Genomic DNA, 26,289 nt, shown 5'->3' on the forward strand with positions numbered 1-26,289 from the left:
TTTGGAAAAATCTAATAAACCTCCTGGTGATTATTTTCCCATTCAATCCTGTTGGTTGGCATTGATGAGAAATGCTTAATAATGTTTCATGTACACCATTGTCATCCCTTGCACAAACCAATATCTGTCCTCTACGCTCTTTAAAATGTAAGTTAGAATCATGGGAACATGAGAGCTATTAATCTTAATTATGAAGATGCCCTTTGTTCATAGTTCTATCTTCTTATAACAGGCTAATTACCTCATTTCTCTTTGCAGTTGCTTCTCATATTTTAATATCTCTGGACTGATTCTGTGTAAGAATTACAGTGTTTTTATTGCTTTTACATTTGCCTTTTGCCTTTTGATCATGATATGTTTTGATTTAGGAAGGGACTTGAGATTTCTCTAGCCCAACTGCTTCAACTTCATAAACATACCAAAATTTACCTGAAGACATATAGGCTAGAGAAATAAATGATCACTTTTAAATTTTGACGTATTCAATAATATATTTCCATGTCTAAATGTGGTTTTGAATATCTTGACTTCAGAGACCTAGTGCCAAGGAGCTTCTCAAGCATCGTTTTATCAGAAATGCTCGAAAAAGTCTAAGGCTCTTGGAGAGAATAAGGTCCACGCTATTCATTCTGTAACCATCTACTTATAGCTACTAGTCACTATTTTCTGTTAAAATAGTAACATTTTTTACTTGACATTTTCTACATACTTTGACACTACTTGTTTTGCACCTATTATCTTTTAATGCTGATTTGCTAACAGAGAGTGCCCAAAGCTTAATCTAAAGGAAGGTATGGAAACCCAGAGAAGTGGTCAACAAGTTTATGAGGGCGGAATAAGAACCATCAGAGTGGTGAGGGATATGAGAGATGAAGGAACAGGCACTGTCAGAGTGGTCAGAGATGCAAGGGATGAAGGAACAGGCACCATCAGAGTGATGAGGGATGCAAGAGAGGAAAATGCTCATTCCTGGTATTCTATTTAAGAATTCGGTGTACTTTCCTTCTCTTCTATTAGTTCATCTTTCACTTGCTCCTTACATTGCTAGTCATTGAAGGTCCTAAGAACTGCTAGTTGGTATGTTAGCGTGGTTGGATCACAGGCTACAGGGACTGTCTGCAGTGCTATTAAGCCACCGCTAGTTGCTATGATGAGAGAAAAAGGATCTGATGCTTCCTACAGTCCTAATATGACAAGAAAGACAGCAGATGGAGAAAATCCTTGGATGCGTGCATCAGGAAATGCATTTGATGCATCAACTACTGGAACGATATTGTGGAAAGAATCTGAAAGTGAACAGGATCCTAGAAGACTGGAAAGTTCTTTAGAAGATGTAGATTTCTTATTCCTGAAAATTAAGCTTTGTACTTCAGAATAATGTGCTGATATTAACCATGTAGTTGTGCTTTTTATCCAGGGTTATGTTTCAATAAGTGGATCAGGAACCACTATTGTACATTGTCTAGGAGAGAGTCAGATGCATGCAGCATATGGAGGTGAAACTAAGGTGAAAGTCTCTATTTGTGAATTGAGGATGACATATGGAGTATATGAATGTCTCTGGTTTGTTAGCGAGATTGCATATGATATCAACCTTTTTTCCTTTATTATTAGCCTGTGGGCAGATACTCTTCTTTTGAAGATATGTCTACCAGTGGCACTGTTGTTCTTCATGACCACCGTGATGAATCTGAGACCCCCGAATTTCAAAGTCTAGGTTTGGAATCCAAGAAAAAGGATCGAGTGTCTCATGTGAAGATAGTGCAACCAACCTTGCAGAGGTGATGATGGATATCCAGCCACTGCTCGCATCCACACATATAAATGTTGTTTTATTGTTATACCATTGCTTCATGCATGAGATCTTCCCATGGATTAATTTCAGGCAAAAGCTGCATTGCAAAGGGGATTAAGAAGAGGAAATGCTCAGGGAAGACCTGTGCCGGGCAAACATAACAAGGATGCACTTGAAACTAAGATGGCAGAACAGTCAAGTAACTTTGAATCTTCTAGGTAGATACTGCTTTTGTTGCAAATTAATGTCTAAATTACTTCTAAACATTCACAGACGGAAATGTTCAATTTTGTCTGGATATGTTTTCTCAGAGATCGTAGTGAGAGTATTGATGTACCAAAGCTACATAGTAAATCACGTCAATTAAGTGATGTGCAAGCCAGCACCTGGGCTTCTGCAGCAGCAGCTTCTCCTGCAATGTCATTGTTAATCATCCCTTCATTGAAAGAGGTAGGAGAAACAAGCTATATATATATATATATATAATATATATATATATATATATATATATATATATATATTATTTTTCTACAATTTTATTTCAACAATTATGGTTTCACTATCATGCTGGCAGAAAACCTTGACTGGACGACTGATAAATTGCTGTAGCAACTAAAATCTAAGCAAAATACTAGTTCCAGCTTGTCAGAACTAATTTGTACATATAAATGTTATATGAATAGAATTAATGTGCCATTCAGCAAACATGACAGCATGATACATATCATGCTAGTGCCTTGCCAGCAAGCAGCACAGGCACGGGCATGTACTTGTGCTAGTGCATGCCAAGCACTCCATGGCATAGTGTGCATGTGCTATTGCTAGGTGTACCGTGCCAGATCTAGGCCACCACCACTGGCATATGATGCCTTGATCCATGAGATTTGATATGTTACAAAGAAATCTTTTGTCTTCCATTATAAAATGGGAAACTATGTGCAAAATTTTCACTCAACAATTTCTTTGGCGAAGTTTTTCCCTGTCACAAGGTTTTAAAAGATAAGATAGTGTCTCAGTTAGAAACATACTAGAGAAATTATATGGATTTATGTTTTGATTACCTGATAGATTCATAGTATTTTGTGATGCTATAGGAATATATTCTTAATTTTATATTGGGTGTCATGTCTACATGCAAGTCACATTATGTTCTTAATTTGAATATAATATATTTTTGATTATTCTAAATCATTAAAGCATTTTAGATGGTGGACTTAGTACTTAAGGAGTGAAGACATTGTTGGGACAACTAGAAAGAGCAGTAGCAGCCTGTGGAGAAATGCTCGATGAGTCTAACAGTTTTCTCCTAGAGCCCATCTCATCAACAACCGAATGCAGACCAGTTAAAAGGAAAAAAATGGAGATATGGATGTGAATATTCTCTAGATAGGTGATTAAGATTACATGAGAGCTTCTATGAAAGTGCAAACATGGTTCACTTTAAGCTAATACCGTACAAGTAGGTTTCTTTTAAAAAAAAAAAAAATTAATGAGTTAGCATTTTGGATGAGGTTCTTTTGTGCAAGAAATTTGCATTGGCTTTTTCAAGAAGGGCTTGACAAGGACAAGGCTGGGCAAGGAAAGAGCTTCTAGAGTTCTAGTGGAATGTAGTGGTCCTCACAAGAGTCATTGCTCATTGATATCTTACTTTAATGCTTTGAACCAATGTTCGTAATCTCAGCATCGGACCTTATACTGGTACCATTTTGGTACAATGTCAATATACCCACTATGGGCATCAGTTTGGTGTATCAATACTCGGTACGTCCCTCATACCGTGTATAAATTTGGTACCCTTATAGTATGGTATGCTTGTTATGCATGGGTAATGAGGAACCCTTTATTTTAGGAGTAAGAAACCTACGTGCCTTACGGACCCCTACTTTGCTGGCATCAATTTGTTTTAACAACACCTTGCCCGTAAGCAACAGTTACTATACAACACAATCAGTGGCGGGGCGTAAGAGGGACCAGGGAGGGCCACTGCCCCCCCAAAAAATTTTGACATATTTATTCCCTATATATTTATATATATGGTGGCCCCCCTAATATTTTAATCTTACACACATTACAAATCCATCAATTTGGAAAAAAGTCATATAATTAATTTATATATTAATTTTTTATGAAAAATAATAAACTTTTTAAAGAAAGAATAGTTGTTTATTTATTCTTTAATCCTTTATTTATTCTTCAACCTTTAATGTGGAAGAGATTATTGAGATTTTTACGCAATCAAAATCATTTTGCAGATGGCATAAGATAATATTTTTTATTTATATTTGTTTATACATAAAATTAAATATTTATTGATATTTTTGTAATATTTTTGGATATATATATATCTTTATTTTATTATTTATTATAAAATATTTTATTTAAAAAATTATTAATAAATTATTATTTTGCCCTCTTAACATTTTATGTCAGGCTTCGCCACTGAACACAATTCACAAGAATTTTGATGGTAGCAGGTTAATATTTTCTCAAGTTGACCCTATTTGACACACTCCTGAACTAAACTTTCCTGGAGGGGCCTAATGGTTCAGACATACTCAAAAGAAGCTTGAATCTTAGTTGAGTTGTACATAGCCAACCCTAACAAACACCTCACTTTTCACTTGGAGGCACCAATTATAGGGTTGGAGGAGTATGCCTCTGGAGTCTTATGTTGAATGAGCTTACAGTCATCAAGATGATAGCCTGATCCAGCAACTGGACTTTTAAGTTCATGGCAAGCCTTTGTCTTGTTAGAAATGCCCTGGCCAGATCCAGCATCAGTTTTGAGGGGTAATGTATGGTGGAGACTTGAGAGCTATACTGCCTACTTGGAGTCTTTAATTTATCCCCTTTCTTATTGGGCTCTTTGACTTACCCACTGAAATCTATGTTGACATAATATCTAAATGGAGTGTGGTTATGGCTGTGGGTACCAATTGGAAAGAAGAAATTTTTAAGGCCTGCTTATAGCACAAGTAAACTGGAATAACCTAGCCTTATTCCTTTTATCCCATGAAATAGCCATAAATGATCTAAAATCAAAAGGAAGTTGGTGGATGGGTGGTAAGAGAATTTCCTGAAAAATATTTACTTGCTTGTTCTACTAACCCACATAAAACTACTTGAGTGAAAAGGGGAACCACATTGGTTCCAGTTTATATCTCCATTTTTGCCCCAAGTTATTCCACTTAACTCAGTAGAACTACTCCCGGACCAAAAAGGGCATTAAAGACTGGAAGGATCTGCCCATGTGATGCAGGTTGAGAGCTTGTCAAAAAACAATACAAAATTTTGATGGTCATACCTCTGTCCTAGCTTATTTGTTCATGGATAGGATGACGATTTTAGTTTTCAAAGGATTAAATCTGTACATTTGATAAAATTTATGGCGCAAAGGTTGCATTCTTTTCATTTTTGCTGATTATTGACCAGAAAGGATTTTCTCCATGATGAACAAAAACTAGTGTACATTCATATTTCCCAATTATGAACTGGATATACCCATCTAAATTGTGACTGTGAATACTCTTGCCTACTTGCCCCATGGGATGCTGTATTTGTGCCTAGAGCTCATCATCCTTGGACTTTGAGGATTACAATCATTAAACATAATTGTCATTTTACCGTACCTTTCTACCTCTCTCTCCCCTCAAAACCAAACCATCGTGATCTTACTTCATATAATAGGACTTTAATTTCCTTGAAGGTCTTGTAAGTTTGTTGTCCGTAACAATTTTATCCATTTGGGTTGCCTCTAACAGAACTGGCCATATGTTTTACCAGCAGCAGCCTTATAAAGCTTTTATGTTCCATTATAAGGGAAGCAAAAGTTAGTGTTGCCTTTATATGTTAAAGGTGTAGAGTAATTCAAGAATAATTTATAACCAAATGCCTCATCTCAAAAGGATATTTGAACAATTCATTTACAAGCTTAGCTGGAGTCAATCAAAGAAACGTTACACTCTTGACAAGCATCTATTGTCTGTTTGGAAGTGGTGATAGTATAAGATAGTATGTGCCACAAGCATCATTGTATAATCTACCATCTTGACTGCAACATCACTGCACTATCTCTTTTCATAATCTTAGATAGCCTGCTTTTTTTAGTTCTCTATCCAGTTACCGTTCATTTTCACTCCATCAGTAATCTGTATCAACAGTTTACAATGTACCTTCAGTCATATACACACCCATCTGTCTTCAATTTTCATCATGATTGAATTGGTATATTAAGCAACTTGACTATTTCTGGCCACTTGAAGTATGCACAAATCCACATGGGACATGGCACTACTATCATGTAGTGAACAGAATGGAACATGCCACCGTGTTCTGTACATTATAACATTTGTCCAGACGAATTATGTTGTACAGCTGAAAGACCAAAGCTGCACAATATAGTCTTGAATCTAAATCCAGCTAGGCTGTCCAGCTCAATCTCCTATATCTTATAGGCTACTGGTGGTAAGTCAGAAGGGTCAACTGTCCATGCTGTGCTGGAATCACTGATGGGTATGGAGTACCAAATGCCTGGCTCTTGTGAAGCTCTTGTCAGCAAGTTGCTGCAACGACTGGGAAGGTCCTAATTTTTTTTCATGTTTTTATTATCATTCCCTTATGCATTATAGTTTATATATGGCATTCTTTTCTGCAGGTCAAAGGAATCTTACTTCAGGGGACTCCATGATTTGGCCGCCAGTATTTTTACGAAGAAGCAACCCATCTTTGACACAGGAGATGGCAAGAAGCGACCACATGCACGGTCACTTGAGACTCCAAGCCTAAGTCCACTTTCCAGGTTCCTCTTCAGTAGGTCAGTGTGCATAAATTTGCTGCTATCCATTTTCTTTCCCTTATGTTCTTTTGAGTTTGCCGCGAAGGGAGAGCCAAATAAATGGATCTACTGGTGCAGATGGCAGAGCCAAGTTTCCCAGGATCTTAACTCGGTCTGAAAGGACTGTAAGAGCTGAGGATGTCTTTGTTTCCTATTTGTGGTCTTAAATGTGTAATTAATTTTGACAGTGTCCATGTAATTGAAAAGAAAATTCCTGTTTTATTTTATTTTATTTTTTTGCATTTCCTTTCTGCAGCAGCTTTGCTACGTTTCATATGTCACTTTTGCTTGTGTCATTGTATTTTTAAAATTCATCTTCACTTTTGCATAACTTGGCCATTTAAAGAAACTGGCAATGAAATTCAAGTCGTTTGCTTGTAGTTTTAACTTTTCCTCTACACACTTTTGTCCAAGTTGCCACTGATATCCATTAAAGATTTTGCTTTGTGCTGTAGTTGAAAAAAAATAAGTATGAAAATTTTATGGAAGTGTTAAGATGAATTTGGACGAGAGAAGATTAGGATTGTTAAAAGTAAATTTCATGCTGCCATCAAAATATAATGATTATTAAATTGTAATAGTCCTGGTGTCACCATATCACAATAAAGGATGTTATAAACCAACCGATCTGATGTAACTGTTAGTTTATTTTCATTAATTATGAAAGTGCAACATTTGGGAGACCCCTCGTAAAATATACATATCTTGTTTGCTATTTACCGGATACTTGCCGATGGAATGATTAAATGATTAATGAGAGGGAAGCAAGCAAACCCTGAAGGCAAAGCTTTACGCTCCCGAGGGCCAACCAGACTGTAGTTGATACATAATGGAATATCTAAATAAATGATCTGTAACATTCACAGTGATCTAAAAGATACTATGTTTGGAAACAAAATTGTGCTTAATCCATGTCCAGAACTGTTCAAGCCACCTGATTTTCAGCCTACATCATTGCCTTCCATCGCCAAGTTATGCTCTATGAACAGAGTCCCTGAAAGAGGAAAAGAGCGTCATGACGGTACCAACTTGGTTATGTGATTGTATCAGAACTGAAAGCAAGAATTGCACTTCGTAAAAATAATATCACTCCAGCAAACAAAAGCAGTAGCATCTCAGTAGCATCAAACCAGGCAAGGTCCGCATGAACTTCCATAATGGATAGGAAAACCAAACATAAAAACATCGCCAACTATCATAGTGGAACATCATTCTCTTAAAATTTGATGAGAACCAATGTGATGCCCAGGAAATGGTAGAATTATGGTGTCCGCAGTATTCACCTTTTGTTTCTCGTCAGCCACTTTGATCACTATAACCACCCTGATTCTATATGTTTATTCTACAATAGCGGAATCATGATAAGTGCAATTGAATAAGCAGCAACATAGAACACCAGGATCGGTCAACAGTAGCTTGCAAAATAAAAAACAAAACTACAATTAAAAACTTAATAAGCAACAAATGGTAGCCGGTGCTAGAATAATATAATCCAACACAATTGATTGTTCACCTTTACTAGTAAACTGGCACAGAAAAGCCAATGTTAAAAGAAAAAAGACAATCTTTTAAGGTATAATTTATCTTGTTATGGTTATTTTTAGTCAATTGGATAGCAAAATTCCATCAAAATCTTTAAGCTAAATATACCTTTTTTTTTGGTAAGAAGCTAAATATACCTTTAACCACCATAAGATCAACATGATATGTTAAAAAAAGATTGAAAGAGCAACAAATCACCATAATTATCTATTGGAGTCCTAATTTGCCATCTGCAGTGAGACATAGATATGAAAGATAGGCATTGATGTAAAATGGATAAATCTAATTATTCCTGTTCAAGCACATCACTTCAGCATCTTGGAAGAAAATAAGAAGGATTTAATGGAGCAACAGGCACAATGAGAGAGCACTGCTCATCCACAAGTGTAGTGATTCAACAATGAAAATCACATCGAACATCTGCATTAAATAAAGTTAATAACAAAGTCAGACCTCATGACACATGAATCACAGGCTCGAACACTAACTAGAAATACCGAATCAAACTATCATAAAAGCCTGCACATGTATATCAGCCACAAAGATAAAGCAGACAGTGGAAATTGCAATAAATAGCTGCATCCACAAGCAAGTTAGATGAAGCCTGTGGAAGAATCACAATGCACCGTCTGATAAATACCAAGTATTTGCTTCAATCACCAGCCAAAAATACCAAATCTTTCAGAGAAGTATCAGCAAAACAAACGGAAGCAAAAATTAAAGTACAAAATGCTTATGGCCACGCATTAGAAATACAAAATGCTTATAGCCACATTCTCTTGTCCACCATACCGCTTACATCTCTTCACAAGCCAAATGATTCCATAACAAAAGAACGAATAGATAAAACCCCATTCAAACCGATAAGTTAAACTCCAAATCCCCCTCAAACCAAGAAAAACAACAGGAAACATGTTAAAAAATAATTCCAATCACCATTGATGGTGTAAAAAATATGATTCAAATAAAAAAAATCAAACAGTTTCAAAAGATCGAAAAGAAACATCCTTTTAAAAATACCAGTTGTAAACCAAGGGTAAAACAGAGAATAATGTGAAAGACATATCAACAGGAAAGTAGAACCACCTCAATCACTAAAAGAATATCTCAAAGAGACGAGATACTTCTTCAAGTCTGATCCCTGCACAACAGTTGTCTACATGTGATAAAGATAAAGGGGAGTTCAAACTCCACAATAATTCAAACACCGTTAGACATGTTAACAATTCGATCGAAATAAACTACGAGATTCTCATAAAATCATAGGACAGTTAGTTCTATCAACCTGTTCATAAGGAAATGATCTAACACCATCAATGGAAATTGGCATGAAAACAAACTCTGAAAATTAAAATAAATCATCAAAACCTCCTAAGATTTAATAAATCACACAGGGCAAGTCCTAGAACCAGATGATCATCAGAAACTAGAACTTGACAAATCACAGCTATGATAAGAAATAACAACACCATACAACCTTAATACCGGACTAGAAATTCAGAACCAACCAAACCCGTACTCGAAACCAAGAACCATCACTGGAATCCAAAAAACACCGAGACCAAACAAGAAATCAAGAACACATAACCCTAAAACCAGAATAGAAAACAAGAACCAACTAAAACCGAAGCGGAAACCAACCACCATCTCAGGAATCCAAAGAATGCCGAAATCAAAATAGAAAACAAGAAACGAGTAATCAAGAAACGCATCAAGAATGCAAACGAAAGGAAGAAAAGATACGAAAGAGGGGACGGATCGCTTGCCTCCTCGTCGTCGTTCTCGTCTTCCAGCGGTGGCGGAGTTTGGTAGCGGGATCAACGCTCCAGGGACGCGACGCGAAGAAGAAGGCCGACCCAGGTTTGTAACGGCTCGGCTCGTCATCTCTTCAAGCCTCTCGCACGAAAAAGAGCTCAAGTTCTCCAACCTCAGGGCGGTCCCATCGCAGGATCCCGAAGGATCGCTGAAAGGGAAGGGGAGAGAGCGGGAGGGCGGGTTGAAGTCCCCCAGGGAAGGAGTAAATGTTCGTTGCTACGGTGCCTCCCAGGGAAGAGGGTTCATCTCGGTTACCCTCACCTCCACGCAAGTTAAGATAAATTAAAATAACGAATTTTGGACAAAGTTGTTTTAACAACTGGCGTAACATTATAAAAACCGTTACGTTGCTGTTATTTATTTATTTATTTATTTTTGATAAGACTACGATGCTGTTGTCTGCCATCAAACATTGCACAGGCTTTTCACGCATCCATGCATGGTCAACGGGGTTACAACCCTAACAAATTTTAAGATAAAAATCATAGAAATAAACAATAATTATTATCTTTCATTACAACAAACCGCCATTCTTTTCACTTCTAAGTTCTTTTCAAATAAAATATATTTTTCAAAATTCAAATTTTATCTGAAAATTCTCCAAAAATAATTTTATGATCCACAAAGTAATATTTTTTATGATAGTAACCACAATTTTAAATTTTATTTTAATATTAAAAATTTACATGTTGCTTTAAGACAAATAAGAGCTTCTATAACTGTCATAATGGTGAATAACACTTTTTGTTGAGTCCATATTTATTTTATATAAATATTGGATCTATAATTTTGAATATATATATATATTTATGCACAAATGTATAGCAAGTCTCGTATAATTTACGAGTTCGAGACTTGGTGGTTTACAGAGGTTGCACTAGTTTGCAATTGCGCTATGAACAATATATACAATCACAAAAATTACTAAAAAGTTCACAAATAAGCCTTTAATTATTTATAAACTACTCTCTATAGACTATAACCTTTGTGGAAATGAAGTTGAAAACAAAATTACCAGTCTCTAGCTTATAAGCTCCACATAGACTTTTGATATTTCACAACATCGATTTTTAAAAATAATGAAGTAATTGTTGATTCCCATGGAAGTATTTAAACTTGTTTGGTTTAATTTATCTAAAAAACGAAGCAAAAATGAGGATCAAGTTCACCATTAGCCTTTAAATATTTAAAAAACCATGGCTTAGAAGTTCCATATGCAAACTGCAAATGCAATCTCTAAGAATGTATAAACAAATGTACAACGCTACAAATTGGGTCTGTGGTTTATTTAAAGATCCTCAGCATGCAAGTTCCATGCACAACAGTAGACTGATGAATGTAGAATCAAAGTTAGATGCGGATCTTTATAGTTTCTTATTTAGTTTGAAGTTTCTATGCAGCAAAGAAAAAAAAAAAAAAGAACATGTCCATGCTGAGAACTTTATGATCCTTTCCAAATCTCAAAGTCCCTATTTTGTTCTAGTGAATGCCGGATTAATTTCTTTCCCCATACTATAATAGTCCTAAATTTAGTAATGAAGTAGAAGATTTTTTTTTTTTTCTCTAGCATATATACATGGTGAAACCTGAAGAAAGAATGGATGGAGAAGGAATGATGGATGAAGAAGAAGATGAACAGATTTTTCATCTATCTTTTCAAAGTCCTTATTTTATCATAATGAATACTGAATTAATTTTTTTCTCCATATTATACTAGTGCTAAATTTAGTAATGAAGTGGAAGAATCTTTTTCCGAGCATATATACATGGTCAAACCTTGTAACATATTAGGCAGGATAGCTCTGTATTAACCATTTATTTGGTATGAATGATAGATTAAAGAAAAGATGGATGAAAGAGGAAGGATGGATGGATTTTTTATTTATTTTCTCATATTTGATGAAATAAAAGGATAAATGAAAATAATTTTCTCCTCCGTTGGTATAGAAAAAATAAAAAAGAGGATGGATGAGATTTGTATAATATTTTTATTAGACTATCCTTTGATAAAAATATTACTATTATCAATTTATAATACATTTATACTAAAAAAGTACATAATGTATAAACTTATAATCTTCATAATCTCTAATTATATAAAAATTATATAAATATTTAATTTTAATTTAATATATAATTTTATAAATTAATTATTAATGAACTAATTATATAAATAATTAGTTAATTTATATTTTAATTTATATAGTTAATTAATATTATATAAATATTAAAAAATAATAAATAAAAATAGAGAAATAGAAGAGAATTATTTAATTATAATTATTAAAATTAAAATAATTAGTAACAAAATTTAAGAGTATATGATTAAAAGTACATATGAAAATATATATAAATAATATAAATAAAAAAATAAAAAATAATATATTTTTATCAAAAAAATTAATGAAATAATTTTATCAATATAAAAATTCATCCATCAATGTTTTATCTATCCTTCCCTACATCAAAATGATGGATCAAGATGGATAGACAACTTCTCCATTTTCATCCATTTCTTTATAACTTTTTGAACTAAATGGTGGATGGAGATTGTTGTAGTCTATCTCTAACGGAATAGTAGGTCAGGAGTCGAGTTGTTACGGTGGAGTAGTGAACGGTAAAAAACCTGCAAAAGAAGTCCACTTGCCGGAAGTTATCCGATGAGGGACTCTTCGATACTTAAGTTAGTTGGAGAAAGGACACAATCAAGAGAGCCAAAATGAGAGCTCAAAATAGCAGAGAGTAGCCTAGCTTAGCTTTGCTTACCTGGTCCTCCATGATTTATATCTTTTTATAATACAAAGAGAGCCATTATTATATAACTCTCATCTTTGAAGATTTAAAACATGGGAGTTGTGGCATTTAGTGGGTGGTTACCTTATTAACTACCGTTAAAGGTGAGTAATAGGCTACTCGTGGGTGATTATTATGCTCCATGTTTGCATGTGGTTAACGCTCATATCGAATAACTGTTATCGATTTAGATGGTCGGTATGGCACTGAGCAAGTAGTTGGCTATATGCCAAATATTTATTGGAATTCAGAATTTGGTGCATGCATATATGTTTTAAAACTTTATTTTCTAAACACCGCAGTGGAGAACAAGATTAAAATATTTTTAATCTGAATTATGCATGCATGAAAATATAAAACTATATGAATCTATCTCATATGCTGAAATTGATATATGTTGAAATTCAGATTGTGATCAAATCACATATCTATTTCGCAATCTTTTTCTTTAAATTTGGATCTGGAAGAGAAAAGATTCTCTCTTAGCCACACAAGTATCCGACCTCTACGAGTATCTACTTGGGATCAGTTTGGAACAGCCCTCTTTAATCTGAACTTTTTTCTTCAAAAATTCAGCCTGCTAAATCTGAACGAAGTCTGGATCATGATCAACATTTGATATCTTTTCTTGATCTTCTTTTTCTCCTCTTCTCTAGAGTTTCTCCTTACTATATGCTGCTACTAGATGCTAGAAACTAGCAAGGAAGAGGCACCCAACAGTCTTGGGCATGGAACACCTTGGGACTAGTGTTCCAAGAGAAGGGGCGTGTAGAACATCCAAGAAAGAAGAGTAAAGGGGAGGAAGAGAGGGCGTGGAGACCTTCTACGGGTGTGGGACCTGCTGGTTTGGATTCTCTAGGAACTTTAAGAGAGGTTCCTTTAAATAGGCATAAAGATTGAATCCTATTCAATCACATAATACAAATCCTACTTACATTGAGTTTCCTATTAACTTAAGTTATTCAACTTACTTTAGGAGACTCTTTGGACATCAACAATTGGAGCCCTTGTACCCATAATTAGACACCCCAAAATACACCCAAGAGATGCTCCATAGGAGAATTAAAGGCCCTTTAATCAATGGACATGTCCAACTTGATAAAATCAAGATGGCGCCCAAGAATAACTATCAAAAAAATTAATTAGAGACTTGCACCCTTAATTAATATGATCTATAACCTTAGACACCCAACAATTGGAGTCCAATGAATCTTATTCATTTAGGTTATTAGTAGGTAATTAAGTTAGAATTATCTTATCAAATAAGTAATCCTAACGGAAAGAAGAATTGGATCTAACCATGTGCTAGTAAGGTTACCATGAACCCAATAAATTTCTCTAAATCCAATTGATACTTCATAAGCTCAATTGCTTATTTCAGACCTAATCTTTTTGTTGTGTGACCTCATAGGTTCAATTCTATCTGGTAGTGAGACATACAATGATCTCTTTCAAAGTATCATTAAAATTTTTTTCAATGGGTCAGAACAATTTCGCTCTAACTCAACAATGATTGTCGATCCAAAATAATCCAGTGAGCTCTCACAATCCATCAGTGACATCTAGCAGTATGTAGTGACCACCCAGTAGAACTGAAATGAATCTCTAGGTGTAGTTAATATATGATTCAGTCCCTCTATCGTGAGTTTTGATTAGATGATATGTCATGGATAAATCGTCAAACTTCATCATCAGTTATATGATAGATTCGATTAGCTCAAGTCTAGTTGTGACTTTTATGAAAACTTCTTTCCATCAATCACACTGCTATGGCTACAGACTCTTGGATTTAGCCTTTTAAATTTCATAAAACTACTCCTCTCTATCAAGGTTGATAGATCCTATTTTGATGCGCACTCCACTCCTACAGTGGACCAACTATCGCCCACATCTACTATAAGAGCTCATTGAGACCTATATTTATGTGTCAGTCAAACTCCAGTAGCCTCACTGTGAGTAGTAGCATCATCTCAAGTCAAAGGATCAGTCACACAACTATAGCATCGAGACAATCACTGACGATCAAATAGAAATTCAAGTGATCTCTCGTATGGTCACGCTCAGTATTAGTTATTCTCTAATAACCATCCATACTTATCGTCCTGTGTCTCTACACAGTAGACCAGAGACTCATCTATCCCGAAGAAAATAATTTATGCACTAGTCTATCCGGATCTATCACCATCCTCATGATGATCTTACGATCAAGAGTATTTAGAAATTAAATATATATCTCTAATTCTCAACACCTTGAGAATATGTATCGAAACTAATTTCATGGATGATTCTGGGACACATCACACTTGAATGAAAAAGAACTTGTCTTTTTATTGATCATATCAATATATTAAGTACAAAATTGTGTCATAGATTTATTACAATGTGTCAGTCATATTGACTTCTAGGATATATATCTAATAATATCATCAACCAGTCATGGGTTGTATGTCGAACCAAGTCAGTTAAACACCGACTTGATTGGGTCCGCAGCCCTTAGTTGGTTATCAAGTCTCGTCGATATTAGTCAGTTGAATACTGACTCAAGACTCGTTGTTCCAAGTTGGGTTAAATCACGGTAGCTTAATCGGTGTAGAGACAAGAAAGAGTCGATTGTCGCACACTTGGTCGGTTGGAGGGGAGGAAGAAAGCTAGTCGGCTAAGCAACAAAAATCTACTCTAACACTTGTCCTCCAACTTCTGAGTCCGATTATTTAGCCTTAATTAGGCGAAAGGAGTTAATCGATGTATGAATCCAAGTTGCTTCTCCGATGATCTTCATTCAATGTTATCCTGAAAGCTGTGCCTAGCTGTTCCGTTGTTTTATAGAATGAGTTGTCGTTTTGTAGAACATCTCATTGAATTTGAAGCATAGTCGTCATTTTGTAGAGCACCTCGTCGAATTTGAAGCATAGTTATTGATCATTTTATCAAACTAGAATACAGTTGTAGATCATTCCATTGAATCAGAATATAGTTGTAGATTGTTCCGTCGAATCGGAACACAGTCGTAGATTATTCTGTTGAATTGGAACATAGTTGTAGATTATTCTGTTGAATCAAAACATAGTTGATTAGAGAAAATAGCTCCATTTTATTTCGGATCAATTGATCCTCGGTGAATCAGAAGCAAACTGACTAACCACAACTTTGTTCGTCTTGGCTTGCATGCAAATTGTAGCTTATATGCTTGCGGCTCTCCAACCGTAGCTGGTACACTTGCTGTTGTTGGATCTTATGGCTCCATCAATCGGATGTCAGCTGAATAACGTTTCGTCAGATATAAGCCGATGATGCGATTGTTTGGCCAGGTGTCAAGCGATCAATTTAGTTCGATAAATTACCAAGTAGTTGAACTATTCGGTACAGAATTATAGAGAAGAAAAAATTTTTATTTATAAGGCATTCTTACTGATAGTACATCCATAGATTCTCGACATTTTAGGTCCAAAAATTTTTTGTGCCGTCCAAGTTCTCCATTTTGTATGCTCCTAGTCGTAGAACTGCCGAGATTTTACTGTGGCCCTCCTAAGTCAGAGATAATTTTCCTTGCTCAGTTGGTTTGGACACTTTTGCTCGTGTAAAGACTAAGTCTCCCACTCGAAAAATCTTGCGCTTGACTCAGGAGTTGTAGTACCGAACCATCCTTTGCTGATAGGAAGCCATTCTTAGTTGAGCTTATCTCCGAATTTCGTCAAGCAAGTCCAAATCAGCTTATCATTTGTCCAAGTTGGTCGATTCATCATTTGGAGGAGCTTTCTGAGTCGTCTGCCCCCTGCAGTCTCAATCCTGCTAAGATCATATTGATCACGCCTGCCGTTGGCTGAGCATGAGTTTCTTCTTAGGGTATGGCTGTGGTTAAGGATCAGAAGGCAGCTGCATAGATTGGTCCCGCATATATTTTCTGAGATATCTCTACCTTATTAAGGCCTTTATCTCATCCTTTAAGTGGATGCATTATTCGGTGATCACGATGAAACAGATAATAATGCTTCCTGTTGTGAGATGTTGGCTTCGACTTTATCGGCTGAGGATGTCAAAAGTAGCTCTCCCCCTCTATCTCCAAGAGAATCTGCATATGAGGAGCAGTTAAGGGGGTGTAAGAGTTATACCTGCATTTAAAGTTTTTAGGCTTCAAACTTAGTCGGAAAGATGGAGCCTCCCCCTCAGCATGGATTCGGCTGGGTCCCACGGAGGTTCCTTCCTCCTTTATTTTCTTCTTTTGATTTTTGTCCTCGGATTGGCGTCGGTTAGTTGCACCCTCTTCGATGCGAATGTTCAATATTTGCATGGGGTTAATGCTCATGTCGAATAACCATCGTTGATTCGGATGGTCGGTATGGCATCGAAAAAATAGTCAGCCATATGCCGAATATCAGCAGCCAGTCGTAGGTTGCATGTCGAATCAAGTCGGTTAAACGCCGATTTGATTGGGTCCGCAGCCCTTAGTTGGTTATCAAGTCTCATCGATATTACTTGGTCGAATGCCGACTCAAGACTCACTGATTCAAATCGGATTGAATCGCGGTAGCTCAGTCGGTGTAGAGACTAGAAAGAGTCGATTGTCGTGCACTTAATCAGTTGGGAGACGAGAGAAGGAAGGCTAGTCAGTTAAGCGATGAGAATCTATCCTAATAGAAAATATTCATCCTTCCAATTTAATACATTCATCCTCCTGTGACCCTAATAAATTGTAAGATATTAGTGTGTTTTGCTTTGCCAGTCTTCAATAAACCTCATTAGATTTTGGTCCGCATGCCTTACCCTGTGCTGAAGTGGTCCATGGCGCTGGGGCTAACTGGGACTTCCTACGGCGGACTGCTTAAATCCCATTCCCTCCCGAGCCCTGTTCATCAGAATGACTGAATGAGACGCCGCCCGACACAGAAATGGACGGACGGGATCACTTAAATCGGTTAAAATGGAGGGCCCATAAACACTATATACATGTGCTATATTATATACAACGCTTATTCAAGTCGTTCTTTTTTTATGATAAGAATTCAACTCGGTCCTTGACAGCTGGTAGTACCACACGGATACCGAACGGATCCACCTGACCTCCGCGCTATAAATAGGCCACGACCTCGCCGACTCGTCCTTGTTTTTTTGAAACGCCACGATGGAGTTCAGACACCACGATGGAGAGGGAGAGAGAGTCGAGGGAGAGAAGGAGGCCCCTCGCCGAGCGGCGGATGAGAGGTATGACCATTGGAAGTCCTCATGACTTCCGTTCACTATGAATTGTTCGTCGACCAGAACATCTCGGTGCATTCGGTATTATATCCCTCATCTCTCCTCTCTTTCCTTTACCTTCTCTCTTCTCGTTCTTCCCATGGTTCGTCTAGGGTTTTCAACGAATGCGGAGGGTTTCTGTCCGAGGGTTTCGGTTCTTGTTTCACTTTTCCGAGTTTAATTGTTTCTTGCTCCAATGAGGGAGGGTTTTAGTTTATGGGTTGGTTCTTCTATTTCTTGATTCGTATTATCGTTGTCTTTTTTATTTGTTTTAGTTTAAAAAAGCTGAAACTAAGGGAAGTAACGCAAGCTTGGTCACTTGACCGAATAGATAATGAAGGAGAACCTTGGTGCAGTGCCGGTGGACACGACGGTGATTTGGACCACGTTTGGTTTTCGTTTTTCATGTTTATTTTTAATTTTCACAATGCTACCGAAAACATGGTGCAGTTTTGCTTTCTTTAACCACATATAAATGAAATTTTTAACCAAAAATAGGGCAGTATGTGATGGTAGGGTGGACCTTGTCGATGTTGATGAGAGGACTCTGATGGACGTGAGATGATCAAGAGGATCTGGTGTGTGGTGGTGGAAAGAGATGACGGGAAGGAAGTAAGGAATAGGATTTTTTTTTTTTTTTTTGATGATAATAAGTGTTGTGGGATACCGACATATTGTTTGGGGGATACCCACCGACCGACCGACCGACTATCGGAGGGTCCGACCGGCTGGCGGCCCGACCGACCGTCTCCGACTGGCCGACCGACCGACTGACGGGCATACCGACCGATTGACGGTCGGAGCGCCCCGACTGAAAGCCGGGAGTGCCCGACTAACGGACGCTACTGACGGCTTTTCAATGGCCCAATCGCCGACTGGAGGTATGTCGGGCGTATCCCTCCCGACCGACCAAACCCAGAGGCCGACTCACTTGAAGCTCGCCGACCGACGGAGGAGTCCGACGCCACTCTGTTGGCCACCGACCTTGGGTCGGCCGACTCCACCAACCGCCGTATGGCCGCCAGACGTTGTCAGCTCTGACACGGACATGCGGCACAGTTACCTAGGGGCATTGTCCCGCCGAGAGCCGGGTCAACCCTGGTGATTAGACGGCTACACGGCGACATAACATTTTCACGGCGGCTCTGACAGCCTACAGTGAGTTGACAGTTCCTCACTTGTCCGCGCCATTAATGATGGCGCCATACCGCGCTCCACTATATATATCGGGGAAGGCAACAGTGCAAAGGGGGATCCGCCCGTCTCTCCCACATACGCAGGCTCGCTCCTCTCTCTTCCTCTCCCTCTCTCCTTCTCAGAGCTCTCTGTCTGCATTTCACTGTTGCCCAGTCACCTCTCTGACTTGACCGTCGGAGGGTCCCCGCCGGAGCCGCCTCCGGTCAGTGCGGACTTCCTTTTGCAGGTGTACGCTTCCCGGCGATCGGGCGACGAGGCGATTGGCCGCAACAGATTGGCGCGCCAGGTAGGGGCTGCTAGCATGACAAAGACAAGAGCTCAACGATCGAGAGTCACTGGGTCGGCAAGGCGCTCTTCCCGCCGGGAAGAAGCCTCCCCGCCCCCACCGGCGGCGGAGCCTAGCTCTCCGCGCCCTGCAGTGACCACGGAGGCCCAGATTGCGGCCATCGTACGGCAGATGACCGTACTGACCGACGCAGTCAAAAGCCTCCAGCAACAACCGGCGGCCCGACCTATGCCTTCCAGGAGCAGCCGCCGACGGCCGCGCCGACCCCTGTCGCCTCCAAGCGAGCGCTCTCAACAGCGCTCCCACGGAGAGGAGGAGGGGCGACCACGGCGCGACGACCGACGGTCTCAGCGGCCCTCTCCTTCCCCGTTGGAACGGGCGAGGAAGGAAAAGCGGCCGCGCACACCGTCGGCCTCTCTTTCAGAATCCTCCGGAGGCTCCACTCCCGGGGTCTCCCAGCATCGACGAGCGGACGACTACGAGCGACGGTTCGAGGAGATCGACCGCCGGCTCGCCCAACTGCAGATGGACGGCCAGAAGTCTTCGAACGACGTCGACTTCCAGACCGCCCAGCCTCTCTCTCGACTGGTCCTCGATGAGCCGATTCCCAGTCGGTTCAAAATGCCGAACGTGGAGCCATACGACGGCTCCACCGACCCAGTCGACCACCTCGAGAGCTATAAAGCTCTCATGACAATTCAGGGGGCAACCGACGCTCTTTTTTGCATCGGCTTCCCCGCCACACTTCGCAAGGCTGCCAGGGCTTGGTACTCCGGTCTTCGATCGGGCAGTGTCCATTCCTTCGCGCAGCTCGAGCACTCGTTCGTGGCCCATTTCAGCACTAGCCGAAAGCCGCCGCGAACGTCGGATAGCCTTTTCTCCCTCAAGCAGGGGGAAAACGAGACGCTCCGACACTTCGTGGCGCGATTCAACGCGGCCACGCTCGAGGTCCGGGACCTCAACGAAGACATGGCGGTTTCAGCCATGAAGAGGGGCCTGAGGTCGTCCCGATTTACTTATTCTCTGGACAAGACCCTCCCCGGACGTACGCCGAGCTACTGGAGCGCGCATACAAGTATATGCGCGCGGACGAAGGAGCGTCCGACCGACGCTTGGTCGAGCCCAGGGGTCCGAAGGAGAAGCGAAGAAAAGGTCGGGAGCCCGCCGAACCAAGCAGGCCCCCGGCCGATAGTCGGCTTTCTCCACCCCGACAGATCCAAAAATCACCCCGCCGACAGACTCCGAGGTCGGTGCGTCCCAGGTATGACTCCTACACTCCTCTCTCCGCTCCCCGTGCGCAGATCTTGATGGAGATCGAAGGGGAAGAATACCTGCGACGGCCTCCGCCTCTGAAGGCAAAGGGCCTCGACCATCGGAAGTACTGCCGGTTCCATCGGAGCCACGGCCACGACACCGAGCGGTGCATCCAGTTGAAGGATGAGATCGAAAATCTCATCCGCCGGGGGTATCTCGGCAAGTTTCGAAAGGGTCCGCCGACCCGACCGACTGCCGATCGACGCCCCCAGCCGACTGAAGAGGCACCGATTAACCAGCCGACGGCTGGAGTCATCAACATGATCTCCAAGCGGCTGGGATCGGGGACGTCTACAGGGGGGAGCCGACGAAAAAGCCGCGCCCGGACGACGTGATTACCTTCTCAGAAGACGACGTTCGGGGCATCCAGACTCCCCACGACGACGCTGTTGTTGTGTCGGCGACAATAGCCAATTATGATGTAAAACGAATTTTTGTTGATAATGGAAGTTCGACAAATGTTTTGTTTTACTCGACCTTTTCCCGAATGCGACTACCGACTGATCGACTTAGTGGGGTCTCCACGCCCTTGATCGGCTTTGCCGGAGACACCGTCACGACAGAAGGAGAAATCACCCTGCCCGTGACGGTCGGTACCGAACCACGGCAAAGCACAGTCTCCCTCATTTTCGCGGTCGTCCAAGTTCCTTCGGCCTACAATGCCATACTCGGGCGACCCGGACTGAACGCCCTCAGGGCGATCGTCTCGACGTACCATCTCCTTGTTCGATTCCCGACCAAAAGCGGAGTCGGGGAGATGCGCGGAGATCAACAGCTCGCCCGACGATGCTTCCAAATCTCCGCCCAAAGCGACGAGACGAAGGATCCCCTGACAATCGACAAACTGGATCAACGGGAGGAGGAAGAGCGGGGTTCGCCGGCCGAGCAGCTCGAGGCGATCCCGATAGGAGAAAATCCCGACAGAAAAGTTTGGATCGGGTCTCAATTGCCCGACACCGAACGCCACCGACTGGCGGAGCTGCTGACGGCCAATGCCGACATATTCGCATGGTCGGCAGCAGATATGTCGGGCATCCCTCCAGAAATAATTACTCACCGACTCAACATCGACCCGACGATGAAGCCGGTGAGGCAGAAGAAAAGGTCCTTCGCCCCAGAAAGGCAGAAGGCCATTGACGAAGAAGTGGACAAGCTGCTCGAAGCAGGCTTCATTCGGGAATCCACGTATCCCGATTGGCTTGCCAATGTCGTCATGGTCAAGAAAGCCAGCGGGAAATGGAGGATCTGCATCGACTATACCGACCTCAACCGAGCATGCCCGAAGGATAGCTTTCCACTCCCGAAGATCGACCAGCTGGTGGATGCGACGTCCGGATTTCGGCTGCTTAGCTTCATGGACGCCTTCGCCGGGTACAATCAGATCCGGATGGCACCTGAAGACGAGGAGCACACCGCGTTCGTGACCCCCAAGGGCCTCTACTGTTATCGGGTGATGCCCTTTGGATTGAAGAATGCCGGCGCCACCTACCAGCGACTCGTCAATAAGGTCTTCAAAGATCAGATCGGGCGTAACATGGAGGTGTACGTGGACGACATGCTGGAAAGAGCACGCAGATCCCGGAACCATGTTCAGGATCTCGAGGAGACCTTCCGTACCCTTCGACGACACCGAATGAAGCTCAACCCGACCAAATGCGCCTTCGGGGTGACCTCGGGGAAGTTTCTCGGATTCCTCGTTTCTCAGAGAGGGATCGAGGCCAACCCTGAGAAGATAAAGGCGATCCTCGACATGCGTCATCCGAACACCAAGAAGGAGGTCCAACAACTGAACGGAAGAATCGTCGCTCTTAGCCGATTCATTTCCCGATCAGCTGAAAGGTGCCTCCCGTTCTTCAAGACCCTGCGCCAGGCGAACGGTTTCTCTTGGTCGGATGAGTGCGAACAGGCATTTGAAGACCTGAAAAGGTACTTGGCTTCCCCGCCGCTGCTCGTGAAGCCGCAGGTCGGGGAGACCTTGTATCTCTACTTGGCCACATCTTCTGAGGCGATCAGCTCGGTGCTCGTTCGGGAAAACGAGTGCCGAACCCATCAGCCCATCTACTACACCAGCAAAGTGCTCCACGGCGCCGAAGCAAGATACTCGGAGACGGAAAAGATGGTTTTCGCCCTGACCGTCTCCGCGCAACGGCTCTGACCATACTTCCAGGCCCACGCCATCGTGGTACTCACCAACCAGCCCCTGAGGGCCGTACTGCGCCGACCCGACACATCCGGACGACTCGCTAAGTGGGCAATGAAGCTTAGCGAGTTCGACATTCAGTACCGACCGAGGCCTGCCTTGAAGGCTCAGGTCTTGGCCGACTTCATCGCTGAATGCCCGACGACCGACCGAAGGTCGGGAGCTGAAGGCCCGGGACGAGATTCGGTCTCTGAGCCAGACCCGATCTCCACCTGGGTACTTCACATCGACGGAGCCTCCAACGCTCAGGGAAGCGGGGCCGGGCTCCTGCTCACGAACTCGGATGGGGTAGTCACCGAATACGCCCTCCGGTTCGACTTCAAGGCCTCCAACAATCAAGCCGAATACGAGGCACTCCTCGCGGGCTTGAGGATGGCGAAGGAACTGGGCGTCGACAGCCTCCGGGCATTCTCCGACTCTCAGCTGATCGTGGGGCAGGTCAAGGGCGACTTCGAGGCGCGAGATCCGACCATGATCAAGTATCTTCAGAAGGTAAAGGATCTCGTGGCCCGCTTCGGGCATTTCGAGATCTCCCACATCCCCAGGATGGAGAACGCCCGTGCCGACGCTCTCTCCAGATTGGCAACGTCGGCCTATGATTCTTTGGGTCGGACGTTTGTCGAAAACCTCCAACAGCCGAGCATCGATCGGGTCGAAGAAGTACAGCAGCTAACGTCTGAACCAAGTTGGATGGACCCGATCATCCAGTACCTGTCCGAGGGGACCAGTCCCGAAGATCCCGCGGAGGCCAAGCGACTCCGATGGTCGGCATCACAATATGTGATCATGGACGGCCGACTCTACAAGAGGTCGTTCTCCCTCCCTCTGCTCAGGTGCTTGGGACCGACCGATGCTGACTACGCCCTCCGAGAGGTTCACGAAGGAATTTGTGGGAATCACTTGGGGGGCAAGTCCTTAGCCTTCAAGGTCTTACGACAGGGCTACTACTGGCCGACCATGAGGAAGGATGCGGCAGAGTTGGTCCGAAGGTGCGAGCCATGTCAGAAGTATGCCAATATTCAGCACCAATCGGCCAGCCAAATCACTCCCATTGTCGCTCCATGGCCCTTCGCTCAGTGGGGAGTCGATATTCTCGGCCCCTTCCCACCGGCGTCGGACCAAAGGAAGTTCATCGTTGTCGCCATCGACTACTTCACGAAGTGGGTCGAGGCCGAGCCCTTGGCGCAGATCACCGAGCGGAAGATGGAGGACTTCGTCCAAAAGTCCATCATCTTCAGGTTCGGATTGCCGCACACCATCATCACCGACAACGGACGGCAATTCGACAACCAAGACTTCAAGGACTTCTGCGCCAGGTTCCACATCCATCATCGACTAACTTCAGTCGGGCACCCACAGTCCAACGGTGAGGTTGAGGTGACGAACCGAACCTTGCTCCATGGACTCAAGACCCGACTGAACGAAGCCAAAGGTCTCTGGGTCGACGAGCTGGGCTCCGTCCTATGGGCTTACCGAACGACCCCCCGTGTCCCGACCGGAGAGTCGCCGTTCAGTTTGGCCTACGGGACAGAAGCTGTGATCCCGCTCGAGATTGGCCTGCCGTCTTCAAGGGTCGAGCAGTACCATGAGCAGGACAACTCCGAAAGTCGGAGGGCCGACCTAGACCTTCTCCCCGAACTGCGAAATGAGGCTCAAATCCGAATGGCCTCATACCGACAGAGGGTCGCCCGGTACTGCAACGCCAAGGTCAGACCAAAGCTCTTCAGGCCTGGCGACCTAGTCTTGAGGAAGGCGGAGGTGTCGAAGCCCTTGGACCAAGGGAAGTTGGCTCCCAACTGGGAAGGACCCTACAGGGTTGCTGACACCTTCGGGCCGAGAGCCTATCGGCTGGAAACCCTTGAGGGAAAAATCATTCCCCGGACTTGGAACGCCGACAACTTGAAGCTGTATTGCCAGTGAATTCTGTAATTCAATTGTCGGAATACATGTTCAGTTTGAAAAATTGGAGTTCTAACTCTTCCACTACCGATCGGCGCTCAGCCCCGACGCGCCGACGCGGATCTGGCACCGACGACACATCGGCCCCTTACACGGACCGATGCATCTACAACGACGGGAGTCAATACTCCTTCGACGACTTGTCGGACCTCCACAAAGGGCCGACGGACTCTTATGAACGGGAGTTCATGCTCCCTCTACGGTCGAATTTTCGGGCAGAATCCGTCGGCCGACAGGCCGATCGGGCCCCGACCGAAGAAAGGCAAAAAGCCCACGCGACTATTGTCGCGACTTCCGACCGAGCTACGGCCGGTCGAGGGATGTTCGGCTTACCACCGTCTATCACACGACGCGACCTTTGTCGCATCTACGACTTGCCGACCGACCAACGACCGGCTGAACGACATTCGGCTTACCACCGGACGTCGGAAAACATCGAACCCGACGCAGGGGTATGGGGACCCGACTTACTATCGTTTCCTCGACACTGCGCCGGACGCCGACTTCGACTGTCGGAACCCGACCTAAAGTCGGGACACATTTTATTCTCGGGGCTGAACAAGTTGCTGAAGCCCTACCGACTTATGCGAGTTGGTGACTTGACTAAATCAGCGACTAACGTTCGACATTGCAGACATGTTTGGCATTGCAAACTGGGGGAGAAGGCAAAAGAAGAATTCATTCAAGACTTAAAGAAATTTTTTCCATAAACAAAGGAAAGTCTACAAGGTAAAGGCCGGACACCGTATCAATCGGCGGTACGGTCGGATCCTCGCGCACGACAAATCCACTCCTAGTCGTCAGCTCACCACCCGACTCAGGAGTGGAGGGGGGCAACTGTTGGGGGATACCCACCGACCGACCGACCGACTATCGGAGGGCCCGACCGGCTGGCGGCCCGACCGACCGTCTCCGACTGGCCGACCGACCGACTGACGGGCATACCGACCGATTGACGGTCGGAGCGCCCCGACTGAAAGCCGGGAGTGCCCGACTAACGGACGCTACTGACGGCTTTTCAATGGCCCAATCGCCGACTGGAGGTATGTCGGGCGTATCCCTCCCGACCGACCAAACCCAGAGGCCGACTCACTTGAAGCTCGCCGACCGACGGAGGAGTTCGACGCCACTCTGTTGGCCACCGACCTTGGGTCGGCCGACTCCACCAACCGCCGTATGGCCGCCAGACGTTGTCAGCTCTGACACGGACATGCGGCACAGTTACCTAGGGGCATTGTCCCGCCGAGAGCCGGGTCAACCCTGGTGATTAGACGGCTACACGGCGACATAACGTTTTCACGGCGGCTCTGACAGCCTACAGT

At 42.9% G+C, this 26,289-nt stretch overlaps 1 protein-coding gene and 1 long non-coding RNA gene across 3 annotated transcripts in view; one reads left to right on the forward strand and one right to left on the reverse strand.

Moving 5' to 3' along the window:
* The window catches only part of LOC140857939 (uncharacterized), a 20,058-nt gene extending 13,098 nt beyond the window's left edge, over nt 1-6,960 (forward strand). The window contains 11 exon segments of the mRNA XM_073257350.1: nt 534-613; nt 763-972; nt 1,087-1,333; nt 1,418-1,507; nt 1,615-1,702; nt 1,705-1,781; nt 1,886-2,013; nt 2,107-2,245; nt 6,250-6,374; nt 6,450-6,608; nt 6,708-6,960. Coding sequence (XP_073113451.1) covers nt 534-613; nt 763-972; nt 1,087-1,333; nt 1,418-1,507; nt 1,615-1,702; nt 1,705-1,781; nt 1,886-2,013; nt 2,107-2,245; nt 6,250-6,374; nt 6,450-6,608; nt 6,708-6,747 — 1,383 coding nt within the window. The 3' untranslated portion in view covers nt 6,748-6,960.
* Nucleotides 6,961-7,256: 296 nt separating this feature from the next.
* LOC140858085 (uncharacterized) lies at nt 7,257-10,260 on the reverse strand. Of its 2 annotated transcripts, XR_012141384.1 has the most exons (4): nt 9,938-10,260; nt 8,370-8,591; nt 7,913-8,044; nt 7,257-7,623 (listed from the first exon to the last, which is right to left on the reverse strand). It is a non-coding gene; the product is annotated as an uncharacterized lncRNA (long non-coding RNA). The 2 variants fall into 2 exon arrangements; XR_012141385.1 differs by lacking the exon at nt 7,913-8,044.
* Between the last annotated feature and the right edge of the window lie 16,029 nt (nt 10,261-26,289).

This window comes from Elaeis guineensis, chromosome 5, assembly GCF_000442705.2.
Source record: "Elaeis guineensis isolate ETL-2024a chromosome 5, EG11, whole genome shotgun sequence".
NCBI classification, from domain to species: domain Eukaryota; kingdom Viridiplantae; phylum Streptophyta; class Magnoliopsida; order Arecales; family Arecaceae; genus Elaeis; species Elaeis guineensis.